The 22693-nt window shown below is 50.9% G+C and overlaps 2 protein-coding genes across 2 annotated transcripts; both read right to left on the bottom strand.

Annotated features, from left to right (window-relative positions):
* Positions 1 to 480: 480 nt before the first annotated feature.
* Mical (Molecule interacting with CasL) lies at positions 481 to 20381 on the bottom strand. Its single transcript, XM_017180217.3, is given in 21 exon segments — positions 481 to 1302; positions 1362 to 1552; positions 1613 to 1713; positions 1776 to 1853; positions 1935 to 2139; positions 2244 to 2517; positions 3361 to 3393; positions 3617 to 7582; positions 7640 to 7798; positions 8332 to 8361; positions 8363 to 8401; positions 8699 to 13906; positions 14077 to 14192; positions 14265 to 14688; positions 14753 to 15016; positions 15355 to 15903; positions 16821 to 17090; positions 17624 to 17685; positions 17964 to 18460; positions 18525 to 18657; positions 18715 to 20381. Coding segments are annotated over 21 exon segments (14271 nt in total). The 5' UTR covers position 20381; the 3' UTR covers positions 481 to 1296.
* A 1393-nt stretch (positions 20382 to 21774) lies between these two features.
* Positions 21775 to 22648, bottom strand: LOC108084158 (uncharacterized). Its single transcript, XM_017180216.3, has one exon. The coding sequence runs from the start codon at positions 22432 to 22434 to the stop codon at positions 21898 to 21900; it is 537 nt and encodes a 178-aa protein (XP_017035705.1). The 5' UTR covers positions 22435 to 22648; the 3' UTR covers positions 21775 to 21897.
* Between the last annotated feature and the right edge of the window lie 45 nt (positions 22649 to 22693).

The following is a 22693-nucleotide window of genomic DNA, read 5'->3' as shown; positions in this document are numbered from 1 at the left end:
ATTAATGTTATGAATAAATATACAACTTTTATATATTTTCTTTTATTTTTTATTTTTAATTATTTAACCAGAATGGCTCGATTCTTAGTGATCCAATTGCAGTCTGCAAGGGTATACGAACTTCGGCGTGTCGAAGTTAGCTTCCTTTCTTGTTTTCCTATTTATTTCTCGATCGTTCCTATGGCAGCTATATCATATAGTCGTCCGATTTTCATAAAATTTTTACCAAAATTCTGAAATAATATAGAATGGCCATTATTATAATTATAATTATTCTATATATTTTTAGAAAAAAAATTATAACTATCTAAAAAATTGTACAAAAAATTGTACAAAAATGTTTAAAAACAGCAAAGTTATAATTTTTTTTCTAAAAATATATAGAATAATTATAATTATAATTCCCTGCTAGGTTTTATTTAAAATTTTTACCTTTCTGCCTTGATAAGCAACTATTAAATAGTAAAAAACTTCGGGCGGTAGGTTTCATAAAATCTTTATTCAATTTAAAATAAATCGAAAAGTTACATAATAAATTCGATAAATATGTTTATATATGCAGAGGTTATAAATTAAATTACGCAATAATTTAAATCGTTCTCATTAGTACCCAGAGCAAGTGTTTGCTCCTCTACATCGCTATGTACGCTCTCTGGCATATAGAAAATATGTATGTATGTATTTGTGTGCATCTCTTTGTGTTCACTTTGATTTTGGTTTGGGCAGCAAATGACATATTACATTACATTGCATTCATCAAATAAATAATAATACATTCAAGCGGTATACAAAGAAATCGATAAACAATTGTGTACCTAAAACTGGAGACCACACAAACATCTTTCACTTTACACAATCAAAAATCAACGCATTACATTTATAAAAAAAATAGAAAATAGAAAACAGAAAAACACAACATACACAGTTCAGACAGAATTCAGTGGCAACGTCTAACTAACTAAACATACAATTAGCTTGAGAATACAGAACTAAGGGCATTACTTTCGAATTGCAAAATTAGTTTTTGGTTTTGATTTCCTCTCTCTGCCTTTACACTATTAACCTTGATGATCACCTGATCACTACTTAAATATATATTGTTCGAGTTGTTCTCCTCGTCTCATCGCTTAATCACTCTGAATAGTTATTTGCTCGTTTCGGTTACAGCTCATGGGTTCTAGTTTCAGTATTGTTGTTTTCATAATTCAGCTTGCTGTTTTTGGTACGTTCTTAAGTATTTAGGCTTAGCAGTCCTCGCACAACTTCATGGACCAGCAGACGACCCCAGATTGCTATTCAAATCTAAAGGAGAAATTAAATTTATTAATTTAGGATGTGAAAATTGTAAAGACTCGGCTCACATTGGACTCATCGTGGTCAAGCGGTTGGCCAACCAGCTTAATGCCCGTCGCTGCCTCGCTGGAAATGCCCGCCCCTGTGAGGTCTAGTTGGGAGGCGGTTGGTCGCAGGGCCGCTCGCTTGGCCACAATCTCTAGCATTTCATTAAGTATTGCACCCTCGGCGGCCACATCGGCGGAACTCTTGTCCAGTTCTGTGGGAAAATATATTAAAATTAATTAAAGATCTCCATTTTACGAGCCAAAAAACTCACTGTTGCAGGACAAGCGCAAATTGAGCTCTTCCTTGAGCTGGGCATGCCGATACTCCAATTGCAGTTCCTGTTGTCTTATAGTCAGTTCCTCATCGCGTTTCCTAGGCACAAAAACCATGGTCTTAGTCTTCTTTCGGGGTACTTCTTTGTAGACTTGACTTACTTGAGTGCTGTGATGTTGCGCCAAATCTCCAATAGTTCCTTTAGTAGCTTCTCATCGTTATCCTTGCTCGAGTCCAGGCTGGAAAAGAGAGTTAGTTTTTTAGTATTTTTTAATTTAATTTTAGTAATTCTTGTATTTTATGATTAAAAAGAAACCCACTTTTCCAGGTTCTGCCCCTCGCCCCGCAGGGCCTTCTCAATGTGAACGCCGCGTCCCTCCAGTTCCTTCAGCTGCACCTCAATCTCCTCCTGTTCGCGCTGTATTTCTTGAGCGATTCGCAGTCGCTTGAGCTCAGCTTGTCGCGAAGCCTTCGATATGGCACGTTGCTTCTTATGCTCTCGTGTCTCGTTAGCGTAACTCTCATCTGGAATGGGATAATTCGGATCAAAATCCACAAATACACAGGAAGGTGACAAAAAATGAGTCAGGAGAGGTTTCTGGGGGGACACATATAGAATGAGAACAAACCATCGGATCTCTGATAATTCAGTGGCAGAGGCGGTATGGGCGGCGGTGTCTGGTCGTCCAAGGCCCTTGGAATCGCTGTGGCCAGGTGGTGGTGGTGGTGGTGTTGGTGGGGCTTGTGTATGTAGAGCTGCGGACTGGACGATGAGAACGATTCGGGTTTCGGTTTGTTCGCAGTGTTGTTCGTTTGCTTTCGATAGCGACTGTTGTTACTGTTGTTCAGATAATCTCCCGCCGTCGCCGCCGTGGCTTGGCAGACTAGCATGTTATCCTTGTCCTGATGATGGTCGGTATTGCAATGTGTTTTTAGAGGTATCAGAATATATATAGTTTGGTTAAATTATTGTGTGTTTTTGTGTGATCGAAAGGGTAACAGCTTTCAGTCTTGTCTTACTAAAATCAAAATGTTATTTACTGGCAAAAGTATATACATTTAACGTGCAGAGTGGGTCCAAGAGGCAAACCATAACCACCTGTTCCAGTTCCAACCATGCAAAAGTATCCAGCTTAAAACTTACAAAAATAACACAACGCGTCTCCCAACAATAAATAAATATATGCGTTCAATGAGTCAAAAGTATCTTAAACCAATTTAAAAAATACTTAAAAAACTATAAAAACACCCCTTATAAGGTACACATAGAGTCAAGTAAACATAAAGGTTATTTGGAAAAGGTCAAGAGGGGAAAATAAAAAATAATACAGCAGGCAAAACTTAAGAGTTAAGACTTAAATAACTTTAGCTGAAATCGGGGTAAAAGAAAATGAAAGTAAAATAAATGAAAACAAATTAAAATATAAAACAATTTATAAAAAAATTGATAGTTAATAACAGGTAGCAAGACAGACAAGTACAGAGCCCAATTAGATGGAGAGATGTGCGATTAGGATATTTTTTATGATTTGCAAGCCAAAAAAATTAAAAAACTAAGCGTTTTTTGTGAAGAAAGTGGGGGTAAATATCAAAGATATTATAATAACAAGATGAATAACACCTTTCCCGCTAGATTAAAGTTGAGAGCGTAAAAATCAAGAGCACAAAAATTGTATGGCGTTACTTTTCTTGTTTTTATAAGGCCTTTGCTCATGGGGTTTATTATATAGTTAAAATATTTCTTACACCAAAACCGAAACTCCTCAGATCAAAGCAAGACTGCAAAGTGATGGAGAGAAGTTGGTAAATGTTATAAATGAGACAACACTTGTATTACGTAGAACACCAGACACCGAGGAGTCTTGGTTAACAATATAACTTAAGGCTAGATGAGGGCGCCGGGTGATACGATAGCCAGACTCTTTAAGAGCAGACAACACACTTGGATACCAGAACCACATTATAGATACACCACGATACCTTGAGCAAACAAAACACTAACCTTGGACTTCTCCTTGGACTTGGGCGAGATGCGGAATCGACTGAAGACGCCGCCGCCTCCTCCTCCTCCTCCAGCGGCTACCGCATCCGAGATTGTGGGCGTGCCGGCACTGCTGCTGCTGCTGGTTCCAGGTCGCTCTAACTGCTCAGAGTGGCCGCCAGCTCCGACTGATCCCTGCTCCTTGGCACTGGCCGATGATGAACCCTTCTGGAAGAAGCTGGACAACGACTGAATGAGACTCTTCCGCCGCTCTGGATCCTTGGGCCTCCGCCCGGACTTGGTTTTGGTGGCCTTCTCGCCGCCAGCCGCTATATTGGGATCGGATGTGAAATCCGCCGCCTTGGCATGAAGCACCACATCCTGTTCTAGTTGCTGCTGCTGCTGCTGGTTCTGCAGACCCACCACCATGTAAGCCAGATCGTTGACACTCTTCGAGGCACTCATTTTGCGGGCACGGGCCGCCAGATCGCCAGAAGGTAGCTCCTCCATTTGCTTTGGCTTCAGGGATCTGGCCTGGTCGTAGTGGAGGCGCGAGCGCAATAGCTGCATCTTCTCCTCGGGACTGAGTCCCAGCTCTGTGTTGGACTTGAGGCGAGCCCTGGCCCTGGCCTCGCTCCTTAAGTTCTCCGTCGAGGCGGATATATTTGAAATATCCGCTGTTGCTGCTCCTGCACCTCCAGTTCGAACTCCTCGCGCTGGGGCATTGGGCGTGGCAAATTCACCAAGCTTGCCGCCATTAAAGGAGGCCGTCTTGCCCAGCTTGTAGCCCTCCAATGCGTTGGCATCGATGTGCTCGCTAAAGGGACGCGGCTTGTAGCGATCCGCACTCCGAATGGCCCCCTGGACAGTGCGATAGGGGGACACGTACGTAGACGTGGCGGACTTTTGCAGCGGCCTCTCATCCACTGGCTTCGGTGGTCGCTCCTCCGCGGTGGAGGCGTGATAGTGCGCCTGGCTGGAGCAGTTGGAGTCCTGCGGACTGGAGGCAGCCGCCAGCTTGGGCGTGGGACTCAGGCTGGCGCCGCTGGCATAGCCACTGGTAAGCAGACTGCGCTGACGACTCCTGTGTAGACGCTTCTCGGCATTCAACTGCTTCTTCGACTGCAGCTTGTCCATGACCAGGTCGTGGATGAGATCCTTCTGCTTGGTGCGCTCTTTGGTGATCTCCTCCAGCTTGCTGCTGAGCGTTGGGATCTCAGGTACCTTGCTGGAGCTGCTACTGCTGCGCGGCCGCATCGAGGGCATGGGCTCCGCAGCCTCCGCTGCCTTTGGCTGATCCTCGACGGGTTCTATCACAGTTAGATTCGGTGGCTCCCCCTTGGAGCTCTTCCGCCGCTGGGTGCTGATCTGCGAGATGCGCTGCTGCAGGGCTCGGACATACTCGAACTGGATCTGCAGATCCTCTTCTGGCGGAACGGTCTCCTTGGAGGCGTTGCCCGGCGTAGAGGAGTTGGGCCCGCTGCTGCTGCTGACCGTGGAGGTCTTTGGTTGCTGTTCCGAGCTGCTCGGCGTGGAATCTCCCTTGCCGGCTGCCAGCATCGAGGCGAATTGGTCCAGGACCCGCGGCGAGGAGGTATCCAACGGACTGGTGACCACTGTCAGCGCCTCGCTTTCCTCGGTAGTGGTTGGCTGTGTCTGGGACAGACCCAGGCCTGCCATGCTGTCGTCATCCAGCTCGTTCAGCGTGCTGGAATCTGTCAGAGATTGGGTCATGGCGGGGGCCACTTCGTTCACCGGCGTCTTGGCATCGTCCTGCATGATGTACGCTCCCTGCTCGATGTAATCCACGCCCAGCTTTTCATCCCGCTTGGTCACCAGGGGCGGCAGGTAGCTAGAGGGTGGCGCTGCTCTAGGAGTTGGCTTTTTCGGCTCAGCTTCTATGTACTCCATGTAGCCCCTGTTCTGGAGAAGAGCCGTGTTGGTCGCGGAATAGGCCTCCGCACAGGAACCCTCCGAACCAGTGTCCATGAACTCAATGTCATCAATGTCAATGGCACTGAGGATCCCGTCCATTTCCACCACTGGCGCCTGTCGGGCCAACTCGTGGATGACCTCATTGCCACTGGGCAGCTTGCTTCCTCCAGTGCGCCGCCGTTCCTTGCGACGCTTCATTGTGCCCTTGTTGGAGTTTAGCACGAACTCCATGTCCACAAAGTTCTCCGAGATGCAGTCGTCCGCTGTCCAGTCCGATAACTCCGTTTCCGTCAGCACCTGACCTGTGCCCGTGCCGGTGGGCTCCGTTTCAGAGTCAGAACCCCGGGAGAAGACCTCCCCGGTGGGCGTTTTGTCGCTATCATGCGCCGTGGGCGTGGTCGGCGTATCCGGCGTCCTGGCCAAGCTGCTCAAATTCAAAGTAATAGGCTTCACCGCCTGACTGTGATTCTCGCTGCTCTCCACGATCAGCGGCAGGTTCTTCAGACTCTCGATCTTGTTCTCGTTCTTGGTATCGAACTTCAGGGTCGGTGGTCCCATATCCGGCAGAGGAGGCGGCTGACGTTCCGCCTCGATGACAGTGCACTCGGCGGGCTCGGGTGTAGCCGTCACTGGCTCCACCTCCTCCGTTTCGTGGTCATCCTCCGGCTCCAGCTCGCTAGTCTTTAGCGCCGGAGTTGACGGAACGATGACATCGGCAGGCATATCCAGGAACTTGACATCCTCGGGGTCGCCAATGTACTTTCCGTTCACAATCATCAGGCTGTCCACCTGCATCAGGGCACCGCTCGTGTCGTGCACCTCCAGACGCGGCACATTGTGCTTGCCGCCCGCCGTTGTCTGGGTGTCCGGACTGGTCGTTGACTCCAGGATATAGTGCTGGATATCCTCGATGCTTGACGAGTCGGAGCTGGAACAGATGGAGCCACTGCTGCCAGTTGTGGACATGACCTCCGGCTTGCTCTTGTCCCAGGGTATGTTGGGCACCTGGATCTGCACGCTGTCTGGTTCATAGCTCGGCTCCTGCTCAGCCATCTCCTTCTCCGGCGAGTCGCGCTTCTCTTCGTCCGACTGGCACAGCAGACTCTGCTGCTCTTCCCCACCTCCCTGCTGCGGCGTCTCCTTAATGTGTCCCAGTATGTCCGGAATGCACTCCTTCACATCCCGCGAGACATCTGGCTTGGGCTCCTCCTTTACCTCCTTCTGCAGTTCGCTGATCTTGTTGCTGTCATCCGCCTCCAGCTGCTTCTTGGGCGTGTCATTCCCAGTGAGATCAATAATGGGCACCGGCTTCTCGGGCGTCACCAGGTCAATCACTTCAATCACCGTCTTGTTGGCCGCCTGCGTGGTGGGCGAACTCTTTCGGGCCAGCTGGTCCAGCAGCGTGGCATTCACCGCATCCGTGTACTCCATTCCCTTGTTCAGCTCGTTCTTGCAGTTCACGAACACGTTCTCCTTCTCGTTGTCCGTGGAGTGGCTGGAGGGCGCTTTCTGTATCCGCAGCTCGACGCGCAAGTCGTTGATTACATTGCTGGTGGCGGAACGCATCAACTCGTTGGACTGACTGCTGCCCTCGCCCAGCTTCGTCCGATCCAGGAACGTTCGCATACCGGCGCTGATATCGCTGCTGGGATTGAGCAGCTTCTGGCACTCCGAGATGTTCGACTGGAAGCTGCGGATACGCGAGTCCAGCACCGATGTGGAGCCCGACTTCTGGATCTTGTTGCCATTGGCCGGCTCCCCCAGCAGATAGCGCTTCTTCAGCTCCAGGCTCTTCTTGGAAGCAATGCCCTCGGTGCTGGCCGTCTTGTTGAGCAGGTAGTCGCCAGGACGTGGATTCTGTAGAGGAGCACGCTGGCTGCTAATCAGCAGGGTTGGATCCACCTGTACCAGTGGCTTGAACTGCGGCAGAGGAGGTTGGGGCTGGTACTTGGGCAAGTAGCTGCCACCCTTCTCCCGCGCCGCTACCTGCTTTTGGTGGAGTCCAGCAGCGGCGGCGGCAGCAGCATTAGGTCCTATCATGGTGGACTTGATCTAAGAAAAAGGACATTCCTTAGAGTCCTATCATTGAGAGATATAAATGATTCTCACCTGTACTTTTGTGGGCTTTCTTAGATGGGTGTCATCGATGAAGATTTTGGGCGCCTGGCGTATGATCTCATCGTTGTCGAACTCGGAATCGGTGGATATCTCAGTGGCAGAGTTGAGTTCAACCTCGTCTGGTGAACTGGTCTCGGACTCGGTCTGGACCTGGAAGAGGAGGAGGATCAAAAAAAGACATCGCTAGATTAGAGGGCGTTAAAACAGGGAAAACAGGAAAATAAACAAACGTAAAACAGAAGCAAAGAGAGCAGCGGGAAAGCAGTGAACATCCTTCAGATGACACCCTCGCTGGAGGCGCTTTATTAATGTACAGCAGGCGCCTTCGGCTTGGCTCGCAGCATGCTCATTAGTCGGAGTAAGTGGGTTAGGTTAGCATCAGCAACAAGAGATAGAGAGCGCAGCGCTTCATGCCTTTTAGGTACGATCCAGAAGGGAAACGAAAGGAACGCTGAAGGACAGAACGAAGAACGAACGAACGAACGCTGGCCGGGATTAGCTGAGGTGGCGGGGGGTTAGACCACGGCAACAGAACAACGACACAACACTTTAGAGGTTTTTAGAGACTACAAACTGTCGGCTTTTGTTTTATATATTTTATTTTGATTTTATTCGATTTGTTTTTGGGCTGCTTGAGTTCGGGGTTAGCGCAACATTTCGTGTGTGGCTTTGCTTGAATTTACCTTCGTAGATCGTACCCAGGTGCATTTACTTTTCAATCAATTGGCTAACGCGATCAGAGGCTAGCCCTGGCTGGTTGGAGGACTTGGACTTGACTAGGCGGTGGCACATCGAGAGCAGACAGGCGGGCGGGCGAACTAGCTTGGTTGGTTCATTGGTCGGTTTTGTGGGTGGACCTATAGTGTCTGGTAAGGGTCGAGATCGGGGTGGGGTCTGGGTCATGGTCTGGGGTTGGTTTCGCTGACGCTGGGTTGCCTCTCAGTAGAGAAAGTAGTTGAGGCGTCGTCTGTGGCCACAACGGGGGTAAATATAAATGAAAAGAGAAGGCTGCTTTGGTCAATGGTTCAGGGCTAACAACTAGGAGATAACGCACGACTCTTTGCTGCCGTAACCGGATCCGCCGGCGGGACTGCGTCGCCGGAACAGATCGCTCAGGTGGGAGCTGCGCGCACTCGACGGATAATAGCTGCTGCTGGCGGCGCTGGTGCTCGGGATGTGGCTGCTGCTGCTGATGTAGGGCCTCCGGGAAAGGTAATCGCTACCGCTGCTGGGACTCAGGTAGTCGTAGGCGCTGCTGCTCTTTGTCCTTGTCGAGGTGCTGGGAAAACGGTTGAGCGTGGAGCTGGTGTAGTGGCGCGGGCGGTAGCTCGTCAAGTCTTCGTCCACGTCATCGTAGTCCCGGCGATCCGTGCTGCGGAGGACCTCCCTCATGTAGGGATTCCGCTCCACCACCCGCTCGTTGACAAAGTCCCGCTTGCGGTTGTGCAGCCGCTTGCTGCGATCCAGCAGGGCTTGGGTGCTGGCATCCATCGGGTCTTCGAAGCCGCTATAGCTCAAGGGACGAGCTGTGGCCACTGTGGTGGTGGTGGAGAGTGTGTCCGTATCCTGACTGGACTGCGCCGACAGGGACTGCAGGGACGGTCCCTTTTTGAGGTCACTGAACGACTTGGAGCTCTGCCGGGAGCTGTTGGCCAGCGGCTTGAAGGGCTGCGGCGACTGGGAGCGCGGCTTGTCCCTGAACCTTTGGGAACCTCGTCTCTTGGCGCCTAGGAGGCCGCTGAGGACATCCTCCTCTTCCAGGGATTCAGCTCGTTGGTCGAAAACGGTCTTGCCGTCTGGCCACTTTCGGTTCTTGAAGGCAGCTGAAGGTGGGCCATCGGAGCGGGCATACTCCGGAAGCTGTTGCTTCAGCTTCTCCGCCTGCTCCTCCTCATCTAGATCCTCGAGATCACCCTCAACACCTTCCAGCTGGGCCTTGGGCCAAGAGCGACCCTGGAACACCTCCGGCACGGGCTCATCAACGGCCACCGGCTCGGGAACAAACCTGGGCTGATCCGGCTTCGGCAGCTTCAGCTTCTTGGGCATGGGCACAATGACCGGCTTGTTGTCCTGTAACTCTATAAATGCAAACGAGCTGCGCCGCGTGGAGCAGGTGGTGGAGTCCATGGGAGTGGCAGTGCCGTCGACGTCCAGCTTTTTGAACATGGGCGGCGTGCCCTCGTGCCGTGTGCTCGTCTCTTGAGTGCGATTCGTGTCCTGGGTGGTGCCGCGACGGGAGCCCATCTTTGAGGGCGGCGTGGGCGGGGGCAGGCTGCGCTTGCTGCTCGAGTTGCTGCTGCTCTGCAGAGAGTCCCGTCGGCGCTGCTCCGCTGCCGTGGCCTCGAAGTTCTCGTCGCGCTTGATCAGCGCCTGGCGTCGCTCCCGCTCGAAGTCTTCGATGAGGCGCCGCTGGGCTGCCTCATCGTCACCGTCCGAGGGGAGATTGTTGAGGAGCTGCACAGAATTGTTGCTGGGGGAGACGGGCCGCATACGATTGTTCCTCCTCGGTGGCATGGGGCTGCTGGGCAGCTTCTCCATGTCCCATTCCAGGGAGCTCTCCTTGCTGGCCAGACTCTGGGTCTGGGAAGGTGTCTGGCCTTGGAGCAGCCTTCGACGCGGCATGGGGGAAGCTGGCAGCTTCTCCATGTCCCAATCCGCGGAGTTCTCCTTGCTGCGTACCTTGGGCGGGGTGATTATTTTAGGCACCTCCACCAGGCTGCTTTCGGAGGAGTTCTCGCTCTTAAGGAAGTTATTCTGGCTAACTGGCGATTGGTTGGAAGTTTGCATCACTGCCTGATGAGCTTCCTCCACTGGATTCTCTTTCTCTTGAGTCTCAGTTGGTTCTGCGACTTCTTTTGGCGGTGTACCATTCTCCAGGACAACGTGATCCCTTGGGTTATCGACTTCATCGACATATTCCTCCACCGACATACTAGGGAACCGCAGAGTGCGTGCGCCTTCAACAGGAATCACTTCCACAGCTGGAGACTCTGAATTCTTTGCGTAAACCTGCTGGAGGAGATCCTGCACCGAGGGAGCCATATCTTCCGGGTCGAGTTTTGCCAGCTTCTTTTTTAGCCTTTGCGGAACCACCGGCAACGACGGCTCACTGGATGAGGAGCTGCTTTTGGGTCTTCGCTGTGGGCGCGATGGAAAGTGCAGGCTGTCCACCTCATCCTGGCCATACTCCTGCTGGAATTTGTCTCCAACAACGGGCTGGAAAGTGTCCTCGTCGCGTTCCAGGGACTCCAGCTTATCCAGATAATCCCGATCCGCAGAGTCCCTGGAAACTAGGGTAGCCCGTGGTGTGATGCCTACTAACTCATCGTTGGAATCGAATTCCACATTCACCAACATCTCGTCGGAAAAGTGACCGAAGAGCTTCTCAATGCTCTGATCCTCGGAGCTGCCGCGCTTGACCACCGTGACGGGCTGGGCACTGGGACTCTTGCTGATGGTTGTGCACAGAGAATCCGCATCGATGTCATCTTCTAAGGCGCTGGGCTGCGGTTCTTGCGCCTGCGCCTCCTCCATTTCTTCCACCATGTTCTGGAACAGTTCGTCTACTTGCTCAGCTTCCCGTTCCTTTTCCAGATTGCTCAATGCAATCAGCGCATCCTGGTTGAGTTTCTCGTTCAAAGAAATCTCCGAGGGACGGCGCGACATAACCAAGCTGGACTGAGAGCCACGGCGTGAGCTGTTCAAGGACTTGTCACACCCAGTCTTGGGTAGATTCTTAATATCTTCCACGGGTAGAGGAACCTCTGCTATAGCTTCTTTGGGCATGTCTTTAACGGGCTGCTCGACAGCCGGACTCTTGGTCTTGGAGCGTTCCAGCTCCAGCTTGGCCTCTGTGCCCTTTTCCAGCAGATCAAGAATCTCAAAGTCATCGGGAACAGGAGTGGCTGGCTTCAGGGGCTTAGGCTGAACGACTTTGGGCACCTTCTTTTGGGCCTGCTTTGCCTGTCGAGCATTGCTGATATTGGCCAGTTCCTCCAGCGAGTTGTTTGTCTTGGCCACCTTTTGGGTTTTGGAGGGTGACTTCTTTTTCTTGATGGGAGACTTTCGTTTCTCGGGAGATTTACGTGAGCCCAGGCCAAAGAACTTGGCCAGCTTGGAGTCGCGATACTGCACTGGCAGATCCCTCATAGGATCCGGCCTAGGCTGTTCCACCTTCTTCTGCTGCTCCTCCTTCTTGGCGTAAAACTTGTCACGCTTCTTCTGCAGAAAGTTGGTGGCCTCGTTGCGCCATTCGTTTCGCAGGTAGTCCATAGTCTTCTCCAAATCACTCATCGAATCGCTGGCAGAGACCAGCGACTCCCTGGAACGGGTGAGGCTGCTTAAATTGCTGGTGGTGGACTCCATGCGGCGCAACTTAAACGCCGCCTGCTCATCGCTGTTCTGTGAATTCTGCGAGTGCACGGAGCTCATCGACTCGAATCGCTTGAGGATATTCTGAACCCCGGTCAGTCGTTCCTTCGAGGGCTGCAAATCGAACTCGCCTTCGCCCAGGGACTTGGTCTTCACCAGCTTCTTGCTACTGCGTTTGGGGAGTCCCAGTTCGAGATCCAAGCCCGTCTCCTCGAGAATGCGATCAATGTTGTCGGACAGATCGCTGGGTGACTTTTCATCACCGAATAAACGCTGATACTCGGAACTGGGGGAGCGCGTTTCCCCATCTCCTAGGATTTCATCCAAGATCCGTTCGGCTTCATCTTTTGGTGGCTCCTTCTCTGGGACAGCAGTTGCTGCTGCTGCTGTTTCCTGGGCCGCAGCAGCTGCTGCTTTCTTGGCCTTTGTTCCCTTGGGCACAATCTTCTTTACAATCTTGATGGTCTTCCCCTTTGAGGTGGCGGTTGCCTTCGTCAGGCTTGTGGCACTTCCCGACTTGGCGGGTTTCTTGATTACCGTTGTTGTCTTGGCGGGAGTCTTCTTTTTCGTCAAGTCAAGCGCTCCATCCATCTGATGCTCCCGCAGGCTAAAGGTATCCAGAGAGGCCTGTCGTTTAGGTGGCACTGGCTTGGTGGCACTAGCTCCTACTTTTACAGCTTCCTTCGGGGATGGAACTCCTTTTTCCTCCTCTGGATTCTTGGCATTACCAGTTGGCGTCTTTGCCTTGTCTTCCTGACCTTTTGCTTTTGCCAGAGAGGCTTCAGTCTGCGACTTCTTCAGTCGCTCGGCCACCGTCTCCACAGTCCTTCGCTGGGGAGCCGGGCTGCTGGGAAAGTACTTGGCCAGGTCCACATCTTTGAGGGTCTTTTGGTTCTTGTTCGTGTTGCCGGTGGAACTCTTCTCGACCTTCTGGTTGGGAAAGTATTTGGACAGATCCACGGTGGGTGCTGCTTGGGCACTCACTGTGGGCATGGTCAGCTGCGACTTGATGTGATCCATGGTGCCGGCAAAGCTGCTGGCTTGGATTTCCTTCAGTTTGGTGCTGAGCTGTTTATTATCCGCTTCCGCTTCTACATCAACATCCATATCCATATCCTCATCCAGATCGCTGCTGTGTTGCCGCTGAATCTTCTTGATCGTGCTGAGGATTCCTTCAATCTGCATCTTCTTGTCACTGGCATTGGGAGCTGCTTTCTTCACCTTCGGACTTCCCGAGCTGGCGTTGCTCTTCAGGCTATTCGACCGACTCACATTAGTGCTGCCTCCTGCCTTGGGATTCGCTGGAGGTGGCTTCTTCAAGCCCGCTGGTCTGGGAAGCTGCTCCTTAGGCCGCTCCTCAAAATTGGGCTTACGAGGCTTCAGCTCATCCAGGTTGAAATCTATGACAGGCTTGGGCTTGGGCTCGACTACATTCAATGGTGGACTTACCACCTTTTCGTACTTTTCATCGAACTTGGACTTGGGTTGAGTTGGAGCAGGGGAAGAAGCAACTGCCAAAGATGTAGGAGCTGGGACTGGCACCTTCTGGCCTGCCGCTATAGCCGCATTCTCGGCCAGCCACTTCTCCTTGAGCGTGAGCTTGCGCAGGATATCGCTCTTGACCAGATTCTCCTTGGCCAGCACCTCCAGGTCCTTGTTCATCTTCACCATGTTGTTCATGTGGTACAGCTTCTCACTGATGGCCTCGATCTCGCTGCTGAACTTGCGCGGAGCATTCCGCTCCAGCTGCTCCATCTCCACGCGAGTGGGCGTGTTCAGGGGCGTGGCCGGCTGACTGCGAGCGGACTCGAAGGAGTTGGCTGACTCGAGGGAGCGCCTATCGGCGGCCACATTCTCCTTATTGTCTACGATGTTTAACTTAAGCTTCTACTTATTGAAAGGGGGACAATGGTGAAACCAACACCGTCAAGGGAAGGAGGATTATACATGAGAATATTTTGGTAAGAGAGTCAAATCATGGAGAATAAATGAGAATAATGAGAAGGTGGTTAGTCTCCCCGTCACCAAAAGGACAAATAAGTTTAAATGTGACCCACCTCGGTCTCCGTGTCCGTGGGAAGATTGGCGGGCAGCGGCTGCAGTCGAACCTCCTCGCGCCGCAATTCGCGGGCCTTCTTAAACTCCTCACCCTCCGTATCGTCTTTGCCGTCATCTATAAAGGATATAGTATCATTAACTTAGCGAAAACCCTCCGAGAGCCACCCCTTGCTGAGCTCCCACTCACCCGCAATACCTTCGCTTGAGTCGTAAAAGTCATCGGAGACATCGCTGTCTCCGCAGTATTGCTTGCCTATCCACTCCGAGGCCAGTTGCAGGGTCTGGGCGCCAAAGGGCGAATCATCCGCCTCCTCGAACTCCGAGTCCGACTCCGTGTCCGACTCGTCGGAGCTGGACAGCTCCGATTGCGAGTCGTTGATCGACTCCGGCAGGAAGTTGCGATCCGACCACTCGTGCTCATCAATGACATTGGCCTCGTCGTCGGACATGGCGTCCGCAGAGGCATTGGCCCGTGATGTTTCCAGCAGATCCACCTGATCCCTGGCCGGTGTGGTGTCCATGGGTTCAGTAGGCGCGGCAGCGGCAGCAATTGGAGTTCCTGGAGCTGCGGGTGTGACGGCGGATGTGGCAGCCTGAGCGGCAGCGGATTTCTGTAGAAATCCAAGAAAAATTAGACCTGATCGAGGCATTATCATGGAATCTATCTATGCTCACCCTGGCCTTGTTGGTGCGCTGTGGCAGCGGTTTGGGCGGCAGCCGGAAGTGCTGGGTGCAGTAGAACCGGCCCTGGGGATCGTCCCGATCGAAGGCATAGCCGCCCAGGCGCAAATTGGTGTGGCAGTGGTGGCACTTAAGGCAATTACGATGCAGGACCAGACCCTCCACGGTGGTCTTCTCCATCAGGTAGACAGTTTGCTTGCAGAAGCGGCACTTCTCGGAGGCGGCCTGCTTCTTGAAGGCCAGGGCCACCTTGGAACTCTGTATATATTGGATAGCATGTGTTAGATGGGTGATGCTGGAGATCCTTAACAAATAAAGTTAACGTTGGCTTTGCAATGCGATGGATCAATGGGTGAGATGTATGCGTGTTTGATGTATGGGAATTGCCTAAGACCTATGCTCAAAGCACACTAACAACATCAACAGCGGCTGGGCCACTGAGCAACTGCAGCAGGGACACAGCAACCACAGGAAGCAACCACAAAAGTAATAACAAAAGAAGTAAAATAAAAACGTAAAGCAAAAAATCTAATGGGAATAAACCGGGGGGAATCCAAAACAGAACAGAACAAACCAGGGAACACAAAACTACTCACAGATTTGGGGATGACTGTATTGTTGTTGGTGGTGGTATTGGTTGTGGTGGCATTGCTGCTGCCCGCATTCTTCTCGTCCGAGTTAGCCTCGTCCTTCTTGCCAAACTGACCGGCAATGGAGGCCACTTTGTTGCGGCCTCGCTCGCCCACATCGAGATTGTGGCCCTCCTTCAGCTGCTTGTCCAGGTTGCGGATGGTCTGGTCAATGTCCTTGAATTTCTCCGCCTCGCGCGAGTCCTGACGCTGCGGCTTGGACATCTTGTGCTGGCGCGCCTGAAACTGCTCCTTGCTCCACTTGGGCACCTTCTCGCGCCCTTTTGGCCCATGGATCTCGGTCTTCTTAGACAGTTCGATCTTCTTTTCGATCTCGCGCACATTCCAGTCGCTGGAGTCGATCTTGCCGATAGCCCGCATTAGGTCTTTGGGCTTCTTGTCACCGCCAAGGCCACCGCGGCCCGTCATTCGCTGCTCCATGTTCTTGATGCGATCACTGAACTGTTCGTCCGCCGTTCGCGGCAAGGCTGAGGGTATGTCGCCGCGTTCGCGATCCTTGGTTTGGTTGAAGGATGGTTGGTGTGTTTAGTGGTCGGTCGGGTGTAGAGTTTTTTGGACATTTTAATAATTAAAAGTCGGTGGTGATGGAGTGGAAAGGATTGGAGAAATCAAAATTTACAGATATGGATAAATATTTTACTTGAGGTTTCACTGATCAACAATATAAACAAGAAACAATAAACTCAAAAGGCAAAAAAAACAGAACTTAAGCTTAACAAAATGTCCATATTTTGGACTGGTTAGATGAACGAGCTTAGTTTAGCTTAGCGATATTACATTTAGAACTAGCTGCGTGACTGAAATAGAGTCTTTTTATGATATTTAATTCAAGCTGCCACAATTCTAAGCTAGTTTTTTAACATTATTCGTATGTGAAATATCCTTAAAGGGGGTTATAAACTGGCAGATATGTAGTTTTGATTGAAAATAGGTGAGTTCATCGAGTACTCAATAAAGAGAGGAAAATTCCGATAAAAATATTGCGTTCAATATCATATCGGAAGTAAACTTGACATTTAAGCTGAATATAAATCGATTTTCAGTAAATCAATTTCTTATAAAAATTTGTACAAGCAAATGGATTATAATCGACACACCTAGTTTACGATCATTCCTTGAATATAAATCATTCGATTTTCTTGGTAGCTTACTGTTATTTATTTAAAAATCATGCAAACAGCTTAATAACAATTTAAAGTCCAAGTTCAAAGAAACTTTTCCTCAGAGCTGTTAGCCAAAGCGTTTGTTAGTTGCTTTTCTGAATTTTTCTTTTTTAAAGAAAAATTTTTTTGGGCAAAACAGTAGCATTAGTCAGGGGTTAGAGGAGTTCCCCGAAGGGAACCGAACAAGACGACAACATTGAAGAAGACGCGGCGTGCAGGAGCAAGAGCCTTAAGGCTCTCAGCGCTTACGGGAAACAGAAGCTTCCGCTCCAAGTCCTTCACGCGATCATTGAAGACTGGGGCCTGCTGGCGGTAGAGGAATATCGAATAGTCTTCGAAGGGAGTGCCATCTTCAGCCACACCCTCGCCGTCCCCGCCCTCCCGCAGCAGTTTGCCCGCCTGCAGGAGCTGCAGGCTCTTGTAGAAATTCTGCGTCTGGTGATAGCGCTGCTGGCGCCGCTTGCTCATCCGCTCCTGCCGATTCTCCTCGATCTCCTGCAAGCGCTGCTGGCGCTCTTCCTGCGCGGCAGAGTGGGATAGTTGAACACACATTTGGACAGATTTTGAGGGGGAATTCTGGGGGATTCTTGGTCTTGTTTTTGGGGCGATTGTGATTTGTGTGGATTGAGGACACAGTACAATGACTAAGAACTACTTGGCTACTGCTATGATGGAGATGCTACTTGGGTTAGTACTGGTGGTGGGGGGTCGCGAGAGTTACATCACACAATGGACCATGAGGACGACACTGGGACTGGGACATGGACTTGGACACTGAACGAACTGACCTCGTTGATGCACTCGTATGCGCTAATGGCGTTACTGATTTCATGACAGAGAACTGTTCTCAGCAGGAGCTGAACCTTGGGAACAGATTATCGATTGGTTTGGTTTTTTTTAATGAATTTGTTTATGGCGAATTTCATTTCATTATTAATTATGTTTTAGGTGAAAAACAATTAAATATTTTGACTGTACATTTAGTAAATATACTTTTACCAAGGTAAAAAGATAACTATCCATGACATTAAATAATGCCAGCATCTACTCACTATGTTTGCGGTTTTGTCGACCTGCCGGCGTTTCTTCGAACGACGCGGTGTGTCGCCTTGACCTGAAAGCATAGAGAAAACATCTATAAACATGGGTTCTTCCCAGGAATTCTTGAAATGATAATTGACTCTCCAAGTGGCTTGCTTACACAAATACCATTACATTAAGGTGTCAGATATTTTGAAAATAAATGAAGATCATATCATCAGCAAACTATCCCATGATTTTAGCAGTAACCTTAGCATAGATTTTATTGCCAATTTAACAAGAATATGCAATCGCACTTGGAGATTCATTTATTTGTAACACTACGGTCTAGTATGGTTATCCGTAACACACCCGGTTGCTGGCTGGCGCCCGCCGTCGCTCCGCTTGCGGCCAACCCAGTGGCGGCTCCTCCTCCACCGCTGTTTAGGAGCTGCTCGTGGCGGCGCTGCCGCTTGGCACGCTCCTCCTCCAGCACTGAACGCCGCTGCACCGTTGTTGGTACGTCAACGGCATCCTGCATGGGCGACTTGGCCTTGGGCTTCGTGGCCAGCAGCTTCGAGAAATCTGGCTGGGCGTGCGTGTGGTTGATTCGATATTTCTGCCGCAGATCGCTAAAGTCCATTTTGGGGTGCTTAACGTGCGGGATCTCGCCGCGGAACACTTCGCAGATCTGATCCAAATAGTTTAGCCAGCTGCGTGAGTCAACATCTGTCAGCTGCATTGATTGCTTGGCACTCATAACGCGATCCACGTGCAGTTCGCGCTCTAAGACGGCAAAGGCCAGCTCGTTGCACTCCACGGGACTCATGTCCTTGGTGGCAGCGAAATCGATGAGATCGGGACGATACCTGGGGCAGGCGAAAGGAAGCTGGTGAAGAAGGATATTTGAGATTACAAAAATATATAACCTACCGATTGATGAGTGCACACAGGACGCGTCCGTTTCGGAACACATCCGAAGGCTCCTTGAGCTCCGGCACAAACTGGTAGGCCATCAGCTGGGCACTGATCCACCTAAGCAGAGAGGTGCCCTGCGGCAGAAGATCTAGGAAATAACAGAAGCCATAATAATGTAATTTCTAGTTATTCTCAGTGTACTAACCTCCACTGCGTCGCTTGCGCCTGCCCGGTGTGCCCACATGCGGCGTCTGCAGGGCATGCGTTTCCATAAAGGTCTCCTCTAGAATGGCCGGATCGTCCGTGTCTACCAGGTGCTTCACCTGCCAACTGTTGACCGACTCCCGATTCAGGTTCGGGTAGCGCGTGGCGGGGTCCACGGTGTAGGCACTGATGTCCCGCTGCAGGGTGTCCGGCGTGGTCTGGTTGAGCAGCCGGTAGATGCTCTCCCGCTGCGCCAGCACACCGAGCGTGCTGTTCTGCGGGTTGGACCACAGCTTGATGGCATAGGCCGCGTCCATGCTGGAGAGGAAACCGCGGGCACAGCCCGATCCGGTGGGCCAGAAGGGCTCCAGCAGGCTGTCGCCTACCAGGCACTGCAGCAGCCGGGCACCCTTGCGGACGATCACGCGGCAGGACATCTCGGCGGCGAACATGGAGGTGAAGTCGAACATGGCCACGTCCGGCTTGCCGTAGTGGTTAACCGCGAACTCCAGGTTGGGCATTTGGTATTGGGTGGAGAATTCGGCCGCCTCGCGGGCATAGTCGTGCAGCTTCTGGGTGTCCACGTTGGCCTGGGCCAGGAGCTCACCGGGATCGGCCATGTCCTCGATAATCACGCCCTTGTCGATCAGGCTGTGCTTCTTGGCCGTCATCACAAAGTAGTGCGTCTCGTCCTTGTAGTAGACAATGTTCTCCAGATCGATGCCCGTCCTGCTGTACAGCTCCTTGAAGAAGGCCTGGTTAAAGATGAAAGCCACCCCGCTGATTTCCTCCACCTTGGCCTCCGCCTCCGTCTTCTTGTTGATGAAGTTGGCCGTGATGGCGATGGCCAACTTTCCTCGGAACTCCTTCCGCCTAAAGTCCAGCATATTTCGCTTACCATCCGCCCCGATCAGGACATCGAACTCGTAGTGCGAGACGGCATGGTCCGAGGGTGTAACCACTGCCCGCCAGCCATCGCCACTGTCGCCGGACGGCTCCAGGGCATGCTCGAAGCTGACGCCCTCATGGATCTCCACGCCCAGCAAAAGGGCCACCTTGAGCAGCATGCACTGCAGCTGCCGGATGGAGATGTGGTCGATGGAGCCGGCGCAGAATTTGCCGTAGAACTTCTTGGCACCCAGGTTGCGCAGATCGGTGATGACGAAGGGCCACAAGTGCAGCACATTGTTGCGGGTAATCCGGTCGCGCTTCTCCAGCACCACCACCTTGGCGCCCAGCAGCTGCGCTTCGATGGCAGTGCGTAGGCCACAGGGCCCGGCTCCAATGACCAGGACCCGAGTACCAGAGCAGGCGGCTCCCTTTCCATACACCCGATGGGCGGCGCGGGCATCGAACTTCTTCCACAGCGCCTGAGCCTTCCACGAGCGCACCTTGGCCTTCAGCCGGGGATAGAAATCATTAAGGGGCGACGGCCGCAATCCCACTGCCTCGCACATTGAACGATGCAGGGCCAGGATCTGGCGCATTGTAGTGGCCACGCACAGCAGATCGAACAGCTCCGCGGCCTCTGCGGCCGCTGCATGCTCCGCCATCAGGAGTTGTTGCTGCGCCGTAAGCTGTTGCTGCTGCTGCGGCACATGCTGCTGCTGCTGCTGTTGCTGCTGCGGCGGCAGGTGATGGTGGTGCCGCTGGTGTTGGCGGCTCATCCTGTAAGGAGACAAGAGGGAGAGAGAGCAAGGATGGAGTTAGTTGGGTGCTTTGGTGTGACAACGAAATACAAGCCAAATAAGCAGCTGATTTGCTCGTTTTGCTCGGTGAATTCCATTAATTCTGACAGATTTTTCATTCACATTTCCCCGTCTTCTTGGGGTATACATATACATATGTACCTACATATATGCCAGTGTCTTTGTCTGAGTTGGCTTTCCTTTGGCGTTGTCTCGTCCGTCAAATGAATTGTAATTAATTAAGCGAATTAATAAGGAAAATCTTGTCGGACGTCTGACGAAGCTTCATTACCCTTTTATAAATCTCAACAAATTCTTTAAATATTTTTTAAATTTGGAATCATTAATTCAAAGGAAATTTCAACCTTTTAGCTAATTAAAATAAGACCCTTTCTTAACCTAAATGTGGGGATAAAACAAAAAGTTCTTACTGGATTCCTGCTTTTAAGTCAACGAACCCCGTCCCAGTCCCTTTGTTTACTCATAAAGGACTGTCTTATATACATTCTTGTGTGAATGTAAACAAGGCACAAGTTTTACTTTTTAAATATTCACAAGAAAGCTGAGAGTAACACACATCACACAAAGAGCTTTTAAACTGAACTTGTCATCATCACGATTACTTTTCTTGCTTGTATTTTGTCTCCTTTCTTTTTTGTTGTTGTTTATGCAATCAAATCTCAAACTCATATCTGGCCACAGTATTATACTTCAATTAACTGAATCAGAAAGAATTACTCATAATGCGGTTCACTGATATTTATGTACATATAAAGCAAAACGAGAAGAAATCCTACCTCTGAATACCCTAAACTCCTCGTAGAAAGCAATAAAAATGTCAATAACCAATTAATTTAAACCCTTTTGAACTCGAGGTAACCCTGCGCAGCTATTTCGGCCAACTTCTGGCCATAATTGGCATATCCCCTGAGTGCTGACAAGTGAGCCAGACAGAAAGCCGAAGGCAAATGAGCTGGAAAAACGAAAGAAACGCTGCCACTCGAGTTTGAACTTCTGTTTGGATCCGCCTAGACCTAGACAGGCAACAACCTGACAATGGACAGCCGGGAAACGGGACCGGCAAGGTGGGAGCTCTGAAGTGGAGTGCCATTTGTGTCGGGGCAAATGGAAAATAAAAAGTAAGCCACAAGACATTGCCACCGCAGCTGTTGGGCTCTTTGTGCGAGTGTTTAGCCGTGTTCAGGATGTGAATGTGCTGCATTCACGCAAAGGACAATAGCCTCAAGGGAAACAAGGACCAGAACGAGGACGAGTCATTGCCCCAATTTCTGGAGAGAAGGAGCACCATCAGGATTCAATTGGAAGCCTAGGAAACCTAGATTACCTATCCCGAAATCATCTTAACACATTCGTCTGGTCTAGGTCCAACTTCGCTGCCATGTGAACACATCGAGCCCTTGCCTGGTTTATTGGACGCCAGAATTTCTGATGCACTAGCATTCGGTGGAACAATTTATAATAAAATGGGAAATTTTTTATATCGGGGAGACGGGCAGCATGACGACTTCCACTCTGTCGCCTATTGGTACATCCCCGGAGGGCAAACGTTCTTGTTGCTCCCCCATGGTCGTCCGGCGATATCTGTTCCCCCCGGCCAGCATGGGCGGTGAGCCATCCAGTTTCTGCAGCTTCAGCATCAGCGGTGACATCTGGGGCAGTGCTCCTCCGCCACCACTACCACCAGCAGCATCGTCCAAGCTCGTCTCACTCGAGCCTTCAGAGGAGCCTGTATCCATGGCCAGTATCTCGGATGCATACTTATCAATGTCGCGGCGGAGTTGATCCACCACAGGCTGCACCACCGAGTAGCGATGGTTTCTGTAACTGAAGAGCCCCTGGCGTACCCCGCCCTCAAGTACATCTGTCACTACGGGACGGATGGGCTGTAGTGGTAGACGGTAGACATCAGACACTCGCTCGGCCACCTCAAAACTGGTGGCCGGACGACCCAAAACCTTCAGCACCTCCATCACCAGTGCACCGTTCTGCTTGCCCAGGTTGGTAGGATTCATGATGTGCGGCGCCCTTGGATTACGACTCGGTGTCCTCTATAGATTGGTCTTGATCTTTGCTTTTGGTATTGCTAAAAATTAACAATGAATTTGTACGGCTTTGCGGCGCTCGCCAAAAATGGTGAAATCTATTTATTTTTTGGTTGAAAATACGTATAGAAATGTAGCTAGTCCCGAGGTTTGTAATACACTAACATGAGTTGAAAGTCTCAGAGAGCTCGGAATGTTCAGACAACATCTGCTTCGCTAACTTGGTTTT

The sequence above is a fragment of the Drosophila kikkawai genome, chromosome 3R (assembly GCF_030179895.1).
Source record: "Drosophila kikkawai strain 14028-0561.14 chromosome 3R, DkikHiC1v2, whole genome shotgun sequence".
In the NCBI taxonomy this organism is placed as follows: domain Eukaryota; kingdom Metazoa; phylum Arthropoda; class Insecta; order Diptera; family Drosophilidae; genus Drosophila; species Drosophila kikkawai.
This window is presented reverse-complemented; position numbering and strand designations above follow the sequence as displayed.

Bases quoted from the DNA above. Each gene is read 5' to 3' on its own strand.
- LOC108084158 (XM_017180216.3), bottom strand. From the start codon at position 22,434: ATGAATCCTACCAACCTGGGCAAGCAGAACGGTGCACTGGTGATGGAG.